At 41.9% G+C, this 18,293-nt stretch overlaps 1 protein-coding gene across 1 annotated transcript in view; it reads left to right on the forward strand.

Moving 5' to 3' along the window:
- The first annotated feature begins 8,477 nt into the window (after positions 1–8,477).
- LOC123773571 (INO80 complex subunit C) overlaps positions 8,478–18,293 on the forward strand; it is a 65,679-nt gene continuing 55,863 nt past the window's right edge. The window contains exon 1 of the mRNA XM_069312529.1: positions 8,478–9,103. Coding sequence (XP_069168630.1) covers positions 9,029–9,103 — 75 coding nt within the window. The 5' untranslated portion in view covers positions 8,478–9,028. The remainder of the gene's footprint in view (positions 9,104–18,293) is intronic.

Consider the following 18,293-nt stretch of genomic DNA (forward strand, 5'->3'; position numbering starts at 1 on the left):
TTCCCAAATAGAAGGAGATTGTGCCAAGATACAGAGGTTCTGGGAGCATTGTTGACCTTTGTCAGCAGACTGGTGAATTTAAATTTAATTGTAATTTGATTTATACATCATTTATTGTAATTAATTATTGAGCTCATTTTGTTTTCTTAAGTTCATACTAATTATAGGTTCACAACTAAGCTATATTAAATAATTTATTTTTAAGATTATTTTTACTTACGATTATTATTTGTCTCTTTATTTTTTGCTATATGTTATTCTTGTCAGTCTACTGATTTTTCTTCTCTCTTAACCTAACTACTGTGTCCTTCCTGGCTATCTACGGGGATCTTACTCTATTTCTAATTGTTTCTATTTTTTGTGTATCTACGTTTATTGTTGTGTTTTGCTATAATTACTTTCATTTACAGCAGATTTAGTATTTAACTGTTCCTGTAATTGCTTATCTTATTGTATCCTGACATTATTGTATCTATATGCTTACTGATATTGATCCTGATCGAAAATCTTCTGTCCCATATCCACACAAATCAGCACATTGATCATCATTATTGCAGGTATTACACAGCAAATCTTGCAAAAAACAAACTCCTAAATAGCACCTGCTTATCAGTTTACAACCAAAATGTTAGGTCACTTGGTAAACATTTTGATGATATAAATGCACTACTCACAGCACTAGGTACTAAATTATCATTCATCATTTTAACAGAAACTTGGCTAAGTAAAGACTATACCCAACTCTACAATTTAGCTGGTTATAAAGCCATTCATAACTGCAGGCCTAATAAAAAAGGTGGCACAGCAATATATTACAAAGATACCTTCATCTGCAATAGTGCCATTAGTGATAAAGACGACTATTGTGAATATACCTTTGCCAAGTTCTCCAGTAAATCCCTTAAATCCTCCCTGACTATCGGTGCCATCTATAGATTTCCTAATACCAACATAGCTTTATTCTCTGACAATGTAAGGAATCTTATCATAAATAACAATCTCAACAAAAATCACATCATTCTGGAGGTGATATCAATATTGACCTGGGTCTTCAAACAACCCTCAAGTTGACTATTTCCGTAACAGCATGAACTCCTGTATGCTAATCCCCACAATCACCAAGCCCACCCGAGTCACTCAAACATCTGCCACTACCCTGGATCGTGTAGGTAGTAACTGAGTGATTGTAACCTATCCACCGCTGCCCACTGGATGGGGGGCGGTGTGCAGGACAAACATATAAATTTTGACACTAGCTCTCCACATATGTCAGTTGCTTAATTTAGAACCTGTACTTGAGGTCAATCTCGAACCCATTGTTGATGTGACGACTTACATTGAATTTTGTAACTAGCTCATCAAGATTGTAACGTGCTTAGCTAAATGAATTGTGGGGTTCAGTCCCTGAGCCCATTATGTGCCTCTGTAACCCTTTCCACTACCGCCCACAAGATGGGTATGGGGTGCATAATAAATGAACTAAACTAACTAACCCTGAATCACTTATGCACTAATATAACAGCTCCCCTTACAACTGGGGTAATCTATGACAGAACAACTGACCACTATCCTACCTTCCTCATAACAAACATAGACACAGCACCACCAGAAAGCAAGAAACTTTCATTCAGGCTACACAGTGAATCAGCTTTAGGCAATCTCACTAATGCACTTCACAATATTAACTGGGAATCTGAATTTAATAATACACAGGATACAAACTCATCAACTAACCTCTTTCTCTCCAAAACTCTAAGCCTCTACAACACTCACTGTCCCCTCCTTACCAAACAAGTAACTGATAAAAGAAAAAATAACCCGTGGCTCACAAGTGGCATAATTAAATCAATCAGCAAAAAACATGAATATGAATTTTATTTTTAGGATTGGCCTAGTTACAAAGGAAGTAGTTAAAAGGTACTCATCAGTGCTTACCAGTATCATAAGAAAAGCTAAACTTTCACATTATGAGACTAGATTCAAAGAAGCAAAAGGCAAACTGCAGATGGATTTTGTTGCTCTCCAAGAGACCAGGCTCCCAGAATCAGGATCTGTGAGAGAGAGGACCTTCTCTTTCTTCTGGCAAGGAAAACCTCCAGATGAGACCAGAGAACATGGTGTGGGATTTGCCGTCAGGAATGCACTGTTGGAACACATTATGCCACCGATGGGGGAAACCGAACAAATTCTGTCTCTGCAACTGCACTCCCAAACAGGACCAGTCAATGTAATTAGTGCATATGCACCAACCCTGACTTCTCCAGCAGAGGCAAAGGAAAAATTCTACGATGACCTAACAGAGTCATAGCGAGAATCCCTGTAAAGGAGCCACTGTTCATCCTCGGCGACTTCAACGCCAAAGTGGGTGTCGATCACAACATTTGGCCCACTTGTCTGGGTCAATTTGGCATAGGGAGGATGAATGATAACGGGCAACGTCTGCTAGAACTCTGCTGCCTTCGCGGTCTCTGTGTCACCAACACGTTCTTCGGCACAAAGCCTCAACACCAAGTATCTTGGAGGACACCCCAGATCCAAGCACTGGCACCAGCTTGACCTGATTCTTACCAGGCGTGCAAGTCTACCCAGTATCAAGATTACGCATAGCTACCAGAGTGCTGTCTGTGACACCGACCACTCCCTGGTATGTAGCAGGGTCAAGATGCAAACAAAGAAGATTCATCACTCGAAAAAGGCGGGCAGATCTCGCATCGACACCACCAAGACCCGCAACCAGGACAAGGTGGAAGATTTTGCACGCGTGCTCGAGGAAGCTCTCCCTGGCCCAGCTGGGGTCACTGCCTGTAAAAGATGGGAGCACTTTAGAGACGCTGTGTTCAACGCTGCCATTTCCACCTTTGGCAAGAAGACCAGCAGGTCGGCAGACTGGTTCGAGGCTCACTTGGAAGAGATGACACCTGTCATCGAAGAGAAGAGAAACGCCTTGGCAGCCTACAAAGCCTGCCCACGTCAGCGCAACTTTCAGATTCTTTGGGGCCGTCCGCTGCACAGTGCAGCAGAGCACCAGGCGATGTGCCAACAACTATTGGACCCAACTCTGCTCCCAGATACAGACTGCAGCGGATACAGGCAATGTAAAGAGAATGTATGACGGCATCAAGCAGGCCCTCGGCCCAATCCAGAAGAAGACCGCTCCTCTGAAATCTGCCACTGGCGAGGTGATTCAGGACCAGACACTGCAGCTGAAGCGCTGGGTTGAGCACTACTCTGAGCTATACGCCAGGGACAATGTGGTCACCGAAGACGCCCTGAGCGCCATTTAGTGCCTGCCTGTGTTAATGGAGCTCGACAGCGAACCGACCCTCGAAGAACTCAGCTAAGCCCTAGACTCCCTTGCTTCTGGCAAACTCCTGGCAAAGATGGCATTCTTGCTGAGACCTTAAAGTGCTGCAGAGGTAACCTGCTCATGGAGCTGCATGAAATTCTCTGCCTCTGCTGGGAAGGAGAGGTGCCACAGGACATGAGGGATGCCAACATCGTCACGCTGTATAAGAATAAAGGTGACAGAGGCGACTGAGGCCACACTTGGTCCGGGAGACATCTCCCGTCACGCAGGGTGCAGTTGCGCCTCCACAGATCTCCAGTATCATCTTTTGATACTGGTAATGGCTCGAAAGGGCCACCACTTACGGGCTATTCATGCCCGTGCCACCTCTTGGGTGGCTTAATCTTCATCAATCAATCAATCAGGCGACTGCAACAATTACTGTGGAATCTCCCTCCTCAGTATTGTCGGAAAGCTGTTTTCTCGAGTCACATTGAAGAGGCTCCAAGTACTTGCAGAGAGAGTCTATCCAGAATCACAATGTGGATTAAGAGCTAACAGGTCCACCATCGACATGGTCTTTTCCCTCAGACAACTGCAGGAAAAATGCAGGGAACAGAAGCAGCCACTCTTCGTAGCCTTCATAGATCTGACGAAGGCCTTCGACCTCGTCAGCAGGGATGGCCTGTTCAAGATCCTCCCCAGATCGGATGCCCACCCAGGCTCCTCAGCATCATCAGATCTTTCCACGAGAACATGAAGGGCACCGTGGTCTTTGATGGCCTAACATCAGACGCCTTTGACATCCGAAGTGGAGTAAAGCAGGGCTGTGTACTGGCTCCAACCCTATTCGGGATTTTCTTCGCAGTTATGCTGCAGCACGCCTTCGGATCTGCCACGGAAGGCATCTACCTCCGGACCAGGTCGGATGGAAAGCTCTTTAACCTCGCCAGGCTGAGAGCCAAGACGAAGGTTCGGCTGAGGTGTCTGCGTGACTTCCTTTTTGCTAACGACGCAGCAGTCACTGCCCACTCAGCCAAAGACCTCCAATGGCTCATGACCCGCTTCAGCGAGGCCTGTCAGATTTTCGGACTCATCATCAGCCTGAAGAAAACACAAATCATGAGACAAGGAGTGGACTCCCCACCTGACATCGGCATCTCCGATTCCAAACTGGAAGTCGTTCACGACTTCGTGTACCTGGGCTCCACAATCTCTGACTCCCTCTCTCTTGATATGGAGCTAAACAGACGCATCGATAAGGCATCTACTACCATGTCCAGACTGACAAAGAGAGTGTGGGCCAACAACAGGCTGACTGAATATACAAAGATTCAGGTTTACAGAGCCTGTGTCCTGAGCACTCTCCTTTATGGCAGTGAGTCTTGGACACTCCGCGCCCATCAGGAAAACAGCTGAATGCCTACCACATGCGCTGCCTTCGACACATCTTGGACATCACCTGGCAGGACACGGTGACAAACAACAACGTCCTGAGGAGAGCAAGAATCACCAGCATGTACACAATGCTGAAACAGAGACGAATGCGCTGGCTCGGGCACGTTGTGCGAATGGCGACGGCAGGATCCCCAAGGACCTCCTGTACGGAGAGCTGAGGCAGGGAAAGCGTCCAACAGGCAAGCCCCAGCTACGGTACAAAGACATATGTAAGAGGGACCTGAAAGCCATGGACGTCGATCTTGGTATGTGGGAGACACTGGCTGCAATCCGTTCAGCCTATGGGCAGTCTGTTCAAAGAGGTCTCTCCAAGTTCGAGGAGTCACTTGGTAAGAAATCGGAGGCAAAAAGACAGAGAAGGAAAGCCGGTAGACAGGAAGACAGACCAGAATCGGACTGCATTTGTGCTCAGTGTGGGATGGACTGCCACTTTCGGATTGGCCTCATCAGTCACGCCAGACGCTGCATCAGGATTGACAACCAGGGCGCAACTCCATAGTCTCCCGAGACTGAAAGATGCCTACTACTACTACTATTACTACAATAAGACTGAAGAGTAAGTTGATAGTGCAGAGCCGCCAGCTGGCACATCAGTTGCAGATAACAACACCAGCAGTGACAGCAGCAACTGTGGCATCGACAGCCGGAGCATTAACAGCTAGAACGCCGCCAGCTGGGGACCGACAGCAGGAACAACAATAGCAAAAGCCTCTGAACTTGCTTCGGGCCGGGAGGCCACAAAGTCTTCCGGGCTACACCGGGCAGACGAAAACGTCTGGATAAACCAGCGGCCTGGGAGGCCGCAATTTTTTCCGGACTACACCGGGCAGACGAAACGTCTGCATAGACCAGCAGCCTGGGAGGCCGCCGGTTCCTCCGGACTACACCGGGCAGACGAAACGTCTGGATAAACCAGCAGCCTGGGACCGCAGTTTCTTCCGGGCTACACCAGGCAGACGAAATGTCTGGATAGACCAGCGGCCTGGGAGGCCACAGTTTCTTCCGGGCTACACCGGGCAGACGAAATGTCTGGATAGACCAGCGGCCTGGGAGGCCACAGTTTCTTCCGGGCTACACCGGGCAGACGAAATGTCTGGATAGACCAGCGGCCTGGGAGGCCACAGTTTCTTCCGGGCTACACCGGGCAGACGAAATGTCTGGATAGACCAGCGGCCTGGGAGGCCACAGTTTCTTCCGGGCTACACCGGGCAGACTAAATTTACGTTACAAAGACTGTTACGTGCGAAGCGGGGCAGGAGAGAGCGCATGACGATAAAAAGATTAATAAAGATTAAGCCACCCAAGAGGTGGCTAGGGGCATGAATAGCCCGGAAGTGGTACAATTTTTTGTTCAGTAATTCTTTTCAGTATTCTGAGGTTGCATTTAATTGTCAAGCTGTTATCGCGGGGGAGGATACTGCTTGACAGTCTTTATGAGGGTGTCCAGCTGCTGGACACCTTTTTTGACCAGGAGAGTGGCTGTGTTGAGTGCTTCAGGGTGGCCACTGCAAGATTCAGGGACTCTTTAAGCTCTTCCAAGGTCATTGGTTGCTTCACATTCCAAAAGATAGTGAAGCAATGGCTTTTCTGTGACAGTTTGGCAGAAGATGCACTCTCTCTGTCGGGGTTCACCAATCTCTCAATTGCATCTGTAACCTAGACGTAATCTATATAAACCTAACTGCTATTTCCCTGTGGATTCCTTTTGGGATATTTAACCTTTCTAATTTGGTTGCCTGAAGATACCATGTTGCAGAGGGCGAACCTTCAGCTACTCTCTGATGTAGATAGGCTTAGCGCATGACCTCTCTTCCCTTCTTTATATAGGCCCCTCCTTGTGCTGCTTGCACACGACGGGAGACATCTCCCGTCACGCAGGGTGCAGTCGCACCTCCACAGATCTCCAGTATCATCTATTGATACTGGAAATGGCTCAAAAGGGCCACCACTTATGGGCTATTCATGCCCAAGCCACCTTTTGGGTGGCTTAATCTTCTCTCTCTCTCTCTCATCATTGACACATTCACAAGGGAGACATCTCCCGTCATGCAGGGTGCATTCGCACCTCCACAGATCTCCAGCATCAGCTCTTGATACTGGTAATGGCTTAAAATGGCCACCACTTACAGGCTATTTATGCCCGTGCCACCTTTTGGGTGGCTTCATCTTCATCTTCATCTTCGAATAGACAACCACGGGAGACATCTCCTGTCACGCAGGGTGCAGTCGCACCTCCACAGATCTCCAGTATCAATTCTTGATACTGGTAATGGCTCAAAAGGGCCACCACTTACGGGCTATTCATGCCCGTGCCACCTCTTGGGTGGCTTAATCTTCATCATCTGCTTGCACAGCGCGATCCGCAGGCGCTGTGCAAGTGTCTATTTCCTGCCATGAGAAAATCCTCCGCTTTCCTGTGTAATGCAATGGTCATATCTGTACTGCCTGTGCCACTCATCTATGTTATAACATTTGTCTTGTACTTTAATTATAGCCAATAAGCATATTTTGTGTTCTGCAGTTTGCATTATAATCTGGTTAACTGGCACTATGCATCTGTTTAAATGTCTACTGTTTATTCTCAGTAGATTCATTTTTGCAGTACTGCTGTATCTACTCAGCTATGTATAGACTTTGCCTCATAGTCACTTTAACATTGATCATATTGTGTTACTGCAGTTATCATCTTTACTCTACTATTTAATAAATAAGTCCCCCATACTGGCGTGCGTTTTTCTCCCCGATCAGAAACAGATAATTTTTAGATAATTAACAGAAAAATTGACAAAAAATGTTTACAAGGTACTGTATAGCTTTACAGGTACAGATAATTTTATGTAGAATAATTACAGTGAAATTGACAAAAAATGTTTACAGGCACATTGCAAGAAATTAAGGACTTGCCCAAAACGATATATGCGTGCTAGTGGTTTTACAAGAATGTAAGAGGGAGGGAATTATCAAGGTAAAGCGCCAAGCCATTACGACTATATAGCACCTGGAAGGGGTCAGGATAAGGATTTGGGATGGGACGGGAGGAAGGAATGGTGTCCAACCACTTGGAGGTTGGGGATCGGCGGTAAATAAATAAATAAATAAATAAATAAATAAATAAATAAATAAATAAATAAATAAATAAATAAATAAATAAATAAATAAATAAATAAATAAATAAATAAATAAATAAATAAATAAATAAATAAATAAATAAATAAATAAATAAATAAATAAATAAATAATAAATAAATAAATAAATAAATAAATAAATAAATAAATAAATAAATAAATAAATAAATAAATAAATAAATAAATAAATAAATAAATAAATAAATAAATAAATAAATAAATAAATAAATAAATAAACAAACAAACAAACAAACAAACAAACAAACAAACAAACAAACAAACAAATAAAAAAAATAAAAAAATTGGAGTTTCTCCAAAACCCGGCAACGCTCTAATGAACAAATCCACAAGGGCCGCGATGATGGTTCGAACCTACGTCCGAGACGCGCCTTAATCGATGTGTCGTGGCACAGTCGATTATAAGGCGCGTCTGGGATCCTCTCGGACGTAGGTTCGAACTCTCTTCACGGCCCTTGTTTTTTTTTTTTTTTTCATTTTGATGCATACGCTATTATGATTTCTGTGTGTAACGCTCCAGTGTTAAGTGCGTTCGAGCATGTTTGTGGGCATTCGAACGTGTTGTTTACATCGGCGGGCAACAGTTACGAAGCTACCTCCATCGTCGTCGCCCGTCAATTCACAACAACAACATATGCCTATCGCATTACTGAACTTCATTTAGTAACCATATGCCTGTTAAACTGAAGATATTTTAACTGTTAATAGCATTATATTGTGCTTTTAATATTGACTAAACATACATATTAGTATATACGAAACGTGCACATTTTGTGCGCGAAATTATCAAAATATGTGTGCGATCCGTCTTGTACCCTGATTAGTATCAGTGTGACGTTGTTGTCACAACAACTGTCTCTTGCCTGTCTCCTGCCTGCCTCCTGTCTGCTGAAGGCAGATGCACGCTGGGCACGTGGTGTAGTCGTTGGAAGGAAACCACGCAAACTGCACTTGCCACAAAGAAGCCTAACTCCAAGACCTACTGTTGAAATCTTATCGTAGTGACAGACAGTAGTGACAGTGACAGACAGTAGTGACAGTGACAGTCAGTAGTGACGCGTCATTCTTGTCATAAATAAACCAGAACCTCCTCACCATTTAAGTATTGTTATTAAGTTTCATATAAGAGTATTCAAGAAAATGGTAACAACTGATGAGGTCGTGGAAGAAAAGGAAGAGAAGAAAGCTCCTGTATTTAAGAACCCCGAGTTTCAGGTATGGTCTTTGGTTGATCAAACATGATAATGGTAATTTTATTTAGGGAAAAGTACATACAAAATTAGTTGAAAGCAGAATGTTGGATTTCTAGATAAGAAAGTATATATTATGCCTCTAGCCACTAGTATGCACAGCATTCTGTGCAAGATGTGGGAAAATAAACTTAAAAGCTAAGACTTAAAACTAATTATCAAAAGCAATAATTGAAATGAAGTAAACACAAAAAAATAGTTACAATGGGAGCATGTAAAGGATTAAATGATGCAGCCATCACTATCATTTAGTCTACATATTTTTTAAAAACAACTATGTCTGTTGTTCAAGTAAAATTTGGCTGCCAATACTCTGCTAGACATACCCAAAACTAGCCTAATCATACAAGTCTCATCGCACTCAAGACAGTTTACCAATGTGTTTTAAAACCTACCTAACCTTATCCTACCTCTACATCACTCCACCTAACCTCATCTAACACAGCCTAACCCAAATGATGTACAGTGGGGCCTCGACTTACGATGGTAATCCGTTCCCAGAGATGGATCGTAAGTCGAAGCGATTTTTCCCATAAGAAATAAAGGGAATTGAATTAATCCGTTCCCCACCCTCCAAAATAATAACTTACAAATACATTTTATACTGAATACAATGTTTTTTTCTAACTACAATACAGGACATAAGTTTATCTTACCTTTATGGAGGTCTCTTGATGGTGATTAGGGGGGAGGAGGAGAGGTGTTACTGTTTGGAAGGGGAGTCCCCTTCCATTATAACATCAGGCAGTGATGACTTTTCTGGGGTACACTCTCTCTTATGTTTTGCCTGCATACTACTAGGACCTGGTTGTGATTCACTGCTTGTTTGTCTCACTAAAATCCTTTCCAGAGATTTTTGTTTTTCCATATGTTTTAATTTTTTCTGTAGTGAGGCATCACAGTGACATTAAAAAGGTTAAGGCAATGGCCTACTGCACCGTGATTTGGGCGAGTCATTTCAGCAAAAGTTTGCAATTCTTCCCATGCTGCACACGTTTCCTTAATTAATGAGGAAGGGACATTCTGTACTGTCTCCTTCTCCCCTGAAGAAATTTCCTCAACTGTCTCTTGCTCCTTGTGAAGTTCTTCGGTGGTCAGTTCTTTGCTGTGTTTCTTCACCACCTCGCAACACACAACACTCGGAAACACTATGAATGCCACTTCTTTTTCTAAATTTCTCAAACCATCCCCTGCTTGCCTTAAACTCTCTTCGCGTTTGCATCATTCATTCCAGGGGTTTTCTTTAAAAGGTCTTCATGCAATTTTCTTGCCTTTTCACAAATGATGGCCTCTGAAACTCTATCACCCACTAACTCTTTGCTGTGTATCCAAATTAATAATAACTGTTCAACATCCTCAAGTGTTTGTGTTCAATGTTTCGTGATTATTGATACGCGTTTTGCCACTTTAGCACTCATAATGTCCTTTTTCTTAGCCAGTATGGTGGATATCGTTGACTGAGATTTGTTGTACTGCCTAGCTAGTTCAACAACCCGCACACCATCTTCATATTTACGAATGATCTCTTGTTTCTGCTCTATGGTCATTCTTACGTGGGTTTTCGTATGTTGAGCCTTAGCACTGACTTTCCTGGGACTCATGGCGTGATATATAATAATTACTTTAATGTTCAAAATGCAAAAAAATCACCACAAAAGAAGAATTTCTTATAGGCGCGATCGTCACTAAGCGGGCAGCTGTAGTAAACTGAGGAAGGTCGGCCGCGTGACCTGGAACTATGCGCTCGGTTGACCCGAACGTGTACAAATAAATATCGTTAGTCAACGACACCATCGTATGTCGAGTCGCATTTTTCGGTGAAATTTACATCGTAACGCGAAATTATCGTAAGTCGGGCAATCGTAAGTCGAGGTGCCACTGTATAAGCTTTTTACAGTTTGAAAATACAGTCAAAATGCTTCTGTATAATTTGACCATTCCTCATTTATAATAATAATAATAATAATAATCTTTATTTAAGTTGACCAACCCACACACTAGAAAATGAGGGGACGATGACGTTTCGGTCCGTCCTGGATCATTCTCAAGTTGATTGTGATGAGGGAATTGATTGATTGATGAAGATTAAGCCACCCAAAAGGTGGCATAGGCATGAATAGCCCGTAAGTGGTGGTCCTTTTGAGCCATTACAAGTATCACTAGATGATAATGGAGATTTGTGGAGGTGCGACTGCACCCTGCGTGACGGGAGATGTCTCCCCCGTGACTGTTTAAGCTGATGATGATAAAAATTTAGCCACCCAAAAGGTGGCACGGGCATGACTAGCCCGTAAGTGGTGGCCCTTTTGAGCCATTACCAGTATCATTAGCTGATACTGGAGATCTGTTTAGGTACGACTGCACCCTGCGTGACGGGAGATGTCTCCCCCATCTGATAAGGGAAGATTGATAGATTGATAAAGATTGTTCCTGTCACGCAGGGTGCAGTCGCACCTCCACAGATCTCCAGTATCATCTATTGATACTGGTAATGGCTCAAAAAGACCACCACTTACGGGCTGTTCATGCCCGTGCCACCTTTTGGGTGGCTTAATCTTCATCAATCAATCAATTCCCTCATCACAATCAACTTGAGAATGGTCCAGGATGGACCGAAATGTCGTCGTCCCTTCATTTTCTAGTGTGTGGGTTGGTCAACATACTTCAGCCACGTTATTGTGACTCGTCACCTGCAATCTTTATTTAAGCAAAAATACATACAAGTACAGGCACTTTTTAAAAGAAGATTGTGTAATTGATGGGTAGGTCAGGTACAATTCCATAAAGCCACTAATAAACAGTGTGTTTCGTGCATGAAATAAAAAACTAAAAAGACTTAAAACTGAATGAGATAAACAATAATGAATTGAGGTAGATCAATAAAAAATGAAAATTATTAAATGATAATTGGAACAGCAAAAATATCAATGGAACATAAAAATGTTACTGCATAAACAGAAGGAATACAATTCTTTATTATTTTTGACATGGCATATAACCGCTAGAAGTACAGTATACAGTATATATATATTTTATTTAGGAAAAGCATATAAATACTGTGACTTACGTTGATGGTAAAGCAGTCTGTAATGCCAGTCACAAAATATTTAAAAACAAAAAACAAAAAAAGTTAGACTGCAAAAGGTGTCTTCACAGTGTGGTTAACTGTAGGAGAAAACATACAGAACCAAAATTTAAAAATACTTTACTTTAATAGAAATTACTTTAAACAAATTACAAAATATATAATATCCAGGCTTGGCTTTAGTACAAAGTGTGCAAAACAAACAAGATGAATAATCAAATTTACGTTACGTTAAGATGCAAAATAATATATGGTGCAGAATACCATGAGCCAGTCTGACTAAATCTTACCACACCGAGATGTGTCAATAGGTCTACTCAGTGGAGCACACAGGAGTAATCTGAAACTTGGAGAGCTTGGTAGCCCTATATATACAGAATATTGGCTGGCCAGAGGGCGTTGATAGTCTCCTTTAACTAGGAACCGGCTGCTTTAACTGCTTGTTTGGAAGGGCGTGGCCTCACAGCGACCCAGGTGCGAGGTGGGGTGACGGGCCCTGGTAGAGGTGGGGTGACGGGCCCTGGTAGAGGTGGGGTGACGGGCCCTGGTAGAGGTGGGGTGACGGGCCCTGGTAGAGGTGGGGTGACGGGCCCTGGTAGAGGAGGGAGACTTGTGCTATTGTCTAGCCGTCTGGAAGTAGTTGTTGTTCTTGGTCTTGGCTGCAGTTCTTGATTACATAGACGTGAATGAGTAGAATAGGCGATTAGGGAGCAGGCCGAATCTCTTCCTAGAGATTTTACCGTGACAATATAAAATTGGATACAACAATAATGTGTGTGTGTAATTACCTAAGTGTAGTTACAGGATGAGAAGAGCTATGCTCATGATGTCATGTCTTCCCAGTACTCTTTGTCATATACATGTAACTCTTTGAAACTACTGATGATTTTGGCCTTCACCACCTTCTCACTTGGCTTATTCCAATCATCTACCACTCTTGTTTGCAAAAGAAAACTTTCTTATGTTTTTTCGACACCTATGTTTCCTTAGCTTGAATCTGTGTCCTCTTGTTTGTGATGTTGCTGGTTTCAGGAATTCCTCCTTGTCAGTTTGGTCGATTCCTGTTATTATTTTGTAAGTGGTGATCATATCCCCTTTTTTTCTTATCTTCTTGTTTTGGCATGTTTAATGCCTCTAGTCTCTCCTTGTAACTCTTGTTTTTCTGTTCCAGAAGCCATTTTGTAGCATGCCGTTGCACATTTTCCAGTTTCTTTATGTGCCAATTGAGATTTGGGCACCATAAAACTGTTGCATATTCCAATTTTGATCTCAAAAAAGTCATGAACAGGTTTTTTAGTATTTCACCATTTATATAATTAAAAGCAAGTCTGAAGTTGGAAAGCAGTGCATTTGCTCCACTCACAATGTTCTTTATGTGTGTTCCTTTGGCGACAGCTTACAATCCAAAACCACCCCTAGGTCTCGCTCGCTATTTGAATTCTGTACTGTAATTCCTTTCCACATAATTTGTAAGTTGTATGTGGTCTATTTTCTCCGATTCTACATTCCATAACATGGCATTTATTCACATTGAATTCTATTTTCTACTATACTCCAAGCACTTACTTTATTTAGATTGATTTGAGAGCATTACAATTGTCTGTGCCTTCTAACTTCCCCAGTTTCTTAGCATCATCTGCAAACATGTTCATATATTTCTGTATTCCTTCTGGTAGATTGTTTATGTAGACTATGAACATTACTGGTGCAGGAATTGAACCCTGTGGTACTCCACTAGTAACACTCTTCCAGTCAGATACATTGTCTGTGATTACTGCCCTCATCAGTCTGTCAGAAAATGTTTCATCCATGTCAAAAGTCTCCCTGTTACCCCTCCAGCATGTTCCAGTTTCCAGAACAGCCTCTTGTGTGGGAATATCAAATGCCTTTTTAAGGTCCAGATAGACACAGTCAATCCAACCATCTCTTTCCTGTAGTATCTCTGTGGCTCTATCATAAAAACTAAGAAGATTTGTTACACAGGATCTTTTTGTTCGAAAATCATACTGTCTGGCAGTTATTATGTCATTACTCTCTAGGTGTTCAACCTATTTGGGTTTTAACTATTTTTTCTAGTGTTTTGACTAGGGGCCTCGTAGCCTGGTTAGGGGCCTCGTAGCCTGGTGGATAGCGCGCAGGACTCGTAATTCTGTGGCGCGGGTTCGATTCCTGCACGAGGCAGAAACAAATGGGCAAAGTTTCTTTCCCCCTGAATGCCCCTGTTACCTAGCAGTAAATAGGTACCTGGGAGTTAGTCAGCTGTCACAGGCTGCTTCCTGGGGGTGGAGGCCTGGTCGAGGACCGGGCCGCGGGGACACTAAAAAAAAAAAAAAAAAAAAAAAAAAAAAAAAAAAAAAGCCCCGAAATCATCTCAAGATAACTCAAGACTACCATGCTTGTTAATAATACGGGTCTATAATTTATAGGTTCCTCTCGACTACCATTTTAATAGATTGGTACTATGTTTAGCTTTTTTTCCGTATACTGTATGTGCTAAGATTTCTGTGCACAAAGATGTCTTGAATATTAATTGGAGTGGAATGCTCAGCTCAGTTGCACATTCTCGCAGCACCCAAGGTGAAGCTCATTTAGGTCCAACCGCTTTATTTCTTCCTAGCCCCATAAGTGATTTTTTTCACTTCGTCTTGAGATATCATTATGTATTCTATGGTGTGCTCTGGAATTAGTATTTGGTCCGGCTCTCTGAAATCCTCATTTTGTACAAACACTTTGGAACTGTTCATTTAGCATTTCACACATTTATTTTTCATTCACAGCAGTCCTGTTCTCCGTTCTCAATCTCTGAATTTTATCGTTTACATGCAGCTTGCTTTAAATGAATTTATAGAAAAGGTCTGGATCTGTTTTACATTTGTCCACTATACCTTTCTCAAAGTTCCTTTCTGCCTCTCTCCTTACTGTTGTGTAATCGTTTCTTGCTTGCTTGTAGTGTTGGTATGTTTGTGGGTTAGGTCTCTTTGATATTGAACCCATTTTCTTGTCTTTTCGTCTTTGGCCCTCGCAATTTCTGTTGAACTAATCCTGTTTTCTGGTCCTGCATCTCTGTTTTAGTATGAGTGTTTGTGTGCCTTTATCGTATATTTTGCAAAAATTGGGCATACATCTTATTTACTTCCTTGCCTAGCAACAAGTTTGTCCATTTAAACTCATTAAAGAATTTTCTAAGTTCCCCATAGTGTCATCTCTAAAAATCAAGTTTATCAACTGTTTCAATGTCCCCATTTTCATCTAGATTATATCTCAAAGAATATTAATTTCCAACAGGACATGATCACTCTTTGCCAAGGGAGGAAGGTACTATATGTCAAATATCTCTTCTTCTTTCCTGGTGAATATTAGATCCAGTATTAATGGAATACCTCCTTCCCCAATTCTTGTGGTCTGCTTGATGTGTTGATACACAAATGTCTTCAGAATGGGGTTTACATTCTGGTTATGTAATAAGAATGAGGTTACATTTACAGAATGAGGTGTGTATGTGTAGTTACTATTTGTATTTACTATTTGTGTCCGTAGAATCGAGCTACAGTATTTAGCTCCTGAACCCTGCCTTTCTAACCAATCTATTTATCTCTGACACACGGACACACATACACGCAGGACGATTGACAGGACAATAACTATATACAATTCTGTGGCCCGGGTTCGATTCCCGGACCAGGCAGAAACAAATGGGCAAAGTTTCTTTCACCCCCTGATGCCCCTGTTACCTAAAAGGTGACACCCCTAGGGTCAACACTTGCATCAGAGGAGCTCCAGCATATTTTAACAATCCTAAGTATTATAGTACAGGCTGATGATAGTGAGTGGTGTCCCAGAGAACATAAAGGTATAGTGCTTTTGAAAAATAGGTGAGATAACAGGAATGTGCTAAGGGAAGTGAAAAATCAAATTCGAAAACGTTGCCCTAGGGTTGCCAGTGCAGAGAAGAACATTCAAGAAGGCCGCCGGCAAGAGGAAAAACAAAACAGAGCTTGATTTTGCGGGATTCAATGAAGAAAGCATTGATATTAGTAGTCTACATAACAAGTTGGTAAAATTAGATACTATAGTGAACTCTCATGTAGAAATAATTAGTAAATTGAAAGAAAGTAATGACCATTTGAATAGCAAAGTTTTATGTCTTGAGGATATAGTGAAAGACTTGTACAAGGATAAAAATCAATTAGAAACAAGTTGCAAAGCCTTGGAAGAAGAAAATAAACTCTTAAAAATAGCTTTGGAAGAAGTTAAAGTAAATTTAAACATAAATGACTAGGTCAGATAAGGAAATTCAACAGGAGAAACAGCTTTTGTCAGCACAGATGGAGGAATTGTTGTTCCTGGAATAGAATTCTTACACAGGGAACAGTGCAAGAAAGATTTGCAACTCGCCTATGTACAAGTGGCCAAGGAGAAGGAAAAAATTGAAGCAGCAGTAAAGGATGTCAAACACTGCAGCAACCAAGATAAAGCAAACATTAGGCTGGAAGTGAGAAAGGAATTGGCATCTAACCTGAAGTTGGTGCAAAACACAGTTGATCGGAGCAAATCCCTGATTATTTTTGGTTGCAAAGAAAAGGAGATAACATCTAGGTCAGAAAGAGCTGTAGAAGAAGCGAAAGTATTAGAAAAAATTGTTGGCCTCGTAGAAGGTCTTACTACCATAGAGAATGTGTGCGACTACAGGAGAATAGGCAAATACGTAAAAGGGAAAGATTGACCTTTGAGGATCACCCTAAACGGTGCCAAACAGATGGAAGAAGTACTCAGGAATGCCAGAAAATTACAAAGTGATGAGGATGGGAAAGTGTGGTCGTTAAGACGAGATCTTTCAAAAGAAGACAGAGAAGCTGAAACTAAACTTTGCCGAGGCAATAAGTTTAAATGAGAGCAGGGATGAAGAAGAAATCAATTCTTTTTTCTACAAAGTGATAGGGGTAGGCAGACCAGTAAAGTGGTACATAAAGGCAAACCAACAAAATCAATAGAGAGAGGGGGAGTGAAGAATAAGGAGAGGGGGAACAAGTTCCTGAAGATTGCATACACCAACATAGATGGAGTGAGATCGAAGATACTGGAGTTCAGTGATGTAATACAGCTGCAGACACCAGACATTGTTGCACTCACAGAGACAAAATTTGAAGATGTTATTTTAAATGAGGTCATATTCCCAAGGGGCTACTCAATTTGGAGACAGAAAAATTAGGAAAGGCGGTGGCATTGCTGTGCTGGTGAAAGAACACCTTAAGGTGAAAGAAATAATGACTGCCAATCCACAAGAAGTTGACATAATAGCACTAGACATCTGCCATGAGGATGATAAACTAATGATCATAAATGCATATAGTCCACTGCCAAGCAGCACATGGTCAAAGGAGGAGCTAGATAGTAAACGTGAAGGTCTTATAACAATAACGAGAGAGATTATAGCAAGAGTGGATAAAGATAGATCATGACTGTTGATAGTTGGTGACTTCAACTTGAAATCCATAGACTGGGAAGCATATGAAGCTAAAACAGAATATTTTTGGACCTGTAGATTTGTAGACCTCATCATGGAAACATTCTTGTATCAAAATGTTAAACAAGCTACGAGGATGAGGGAAGGAGACGTTCCCTCCATGCTACATTTGATATTTACCAGGAAGGAGGAAGAGATACTTGACATTCAGTATGTTCCTCCCTTGGGTAAAAGTGACCATGTCTTTTTGGGAATAAAGTATGCAATGCGTTATAATCTGGAAGGAAATAAAGAGGTTGAAGCAGCTGTAAAACCTGACTTCAGGAGAGGACATTATGGCCACCTTAGAAATTTTTTTAGTGAGTATAATTGGACAGACTTGATGCTAGACAAGGAAGCGAATGAGATGTATGTCAAGATTTGTGAAATATATGATAAAGGCACAAAATTTTTTATACCAAAACAGAGATGCAGAACTAGGAAACAGGATTGGTTCAATAGAAATTGTGAGAGGGCCAGAGACCAAAAGACACAAAAATGGAATCAATACAGGAAGAGGCCAAACCCCCAAACATACCAGCGATACAAAGATGCGAGAAACAACTA

Source organism: Procambarus clarkii, chromosome 72 (genome assembly GCF_040958095.1).
Source record: "Procambarus clarkii isolate CNS0578487 chromosome 72, FALCON_Pclarkii_2.0, whole genome shotgun sequence".
In the NCBI taxonomy this organism is placed as follows: domain Eukaryota; kingdom Metazoa; phylum Arthropoda; class Malacostraca; order Decapoda; family Cambaridae; genus Procambarus; species Procambarus clarkii.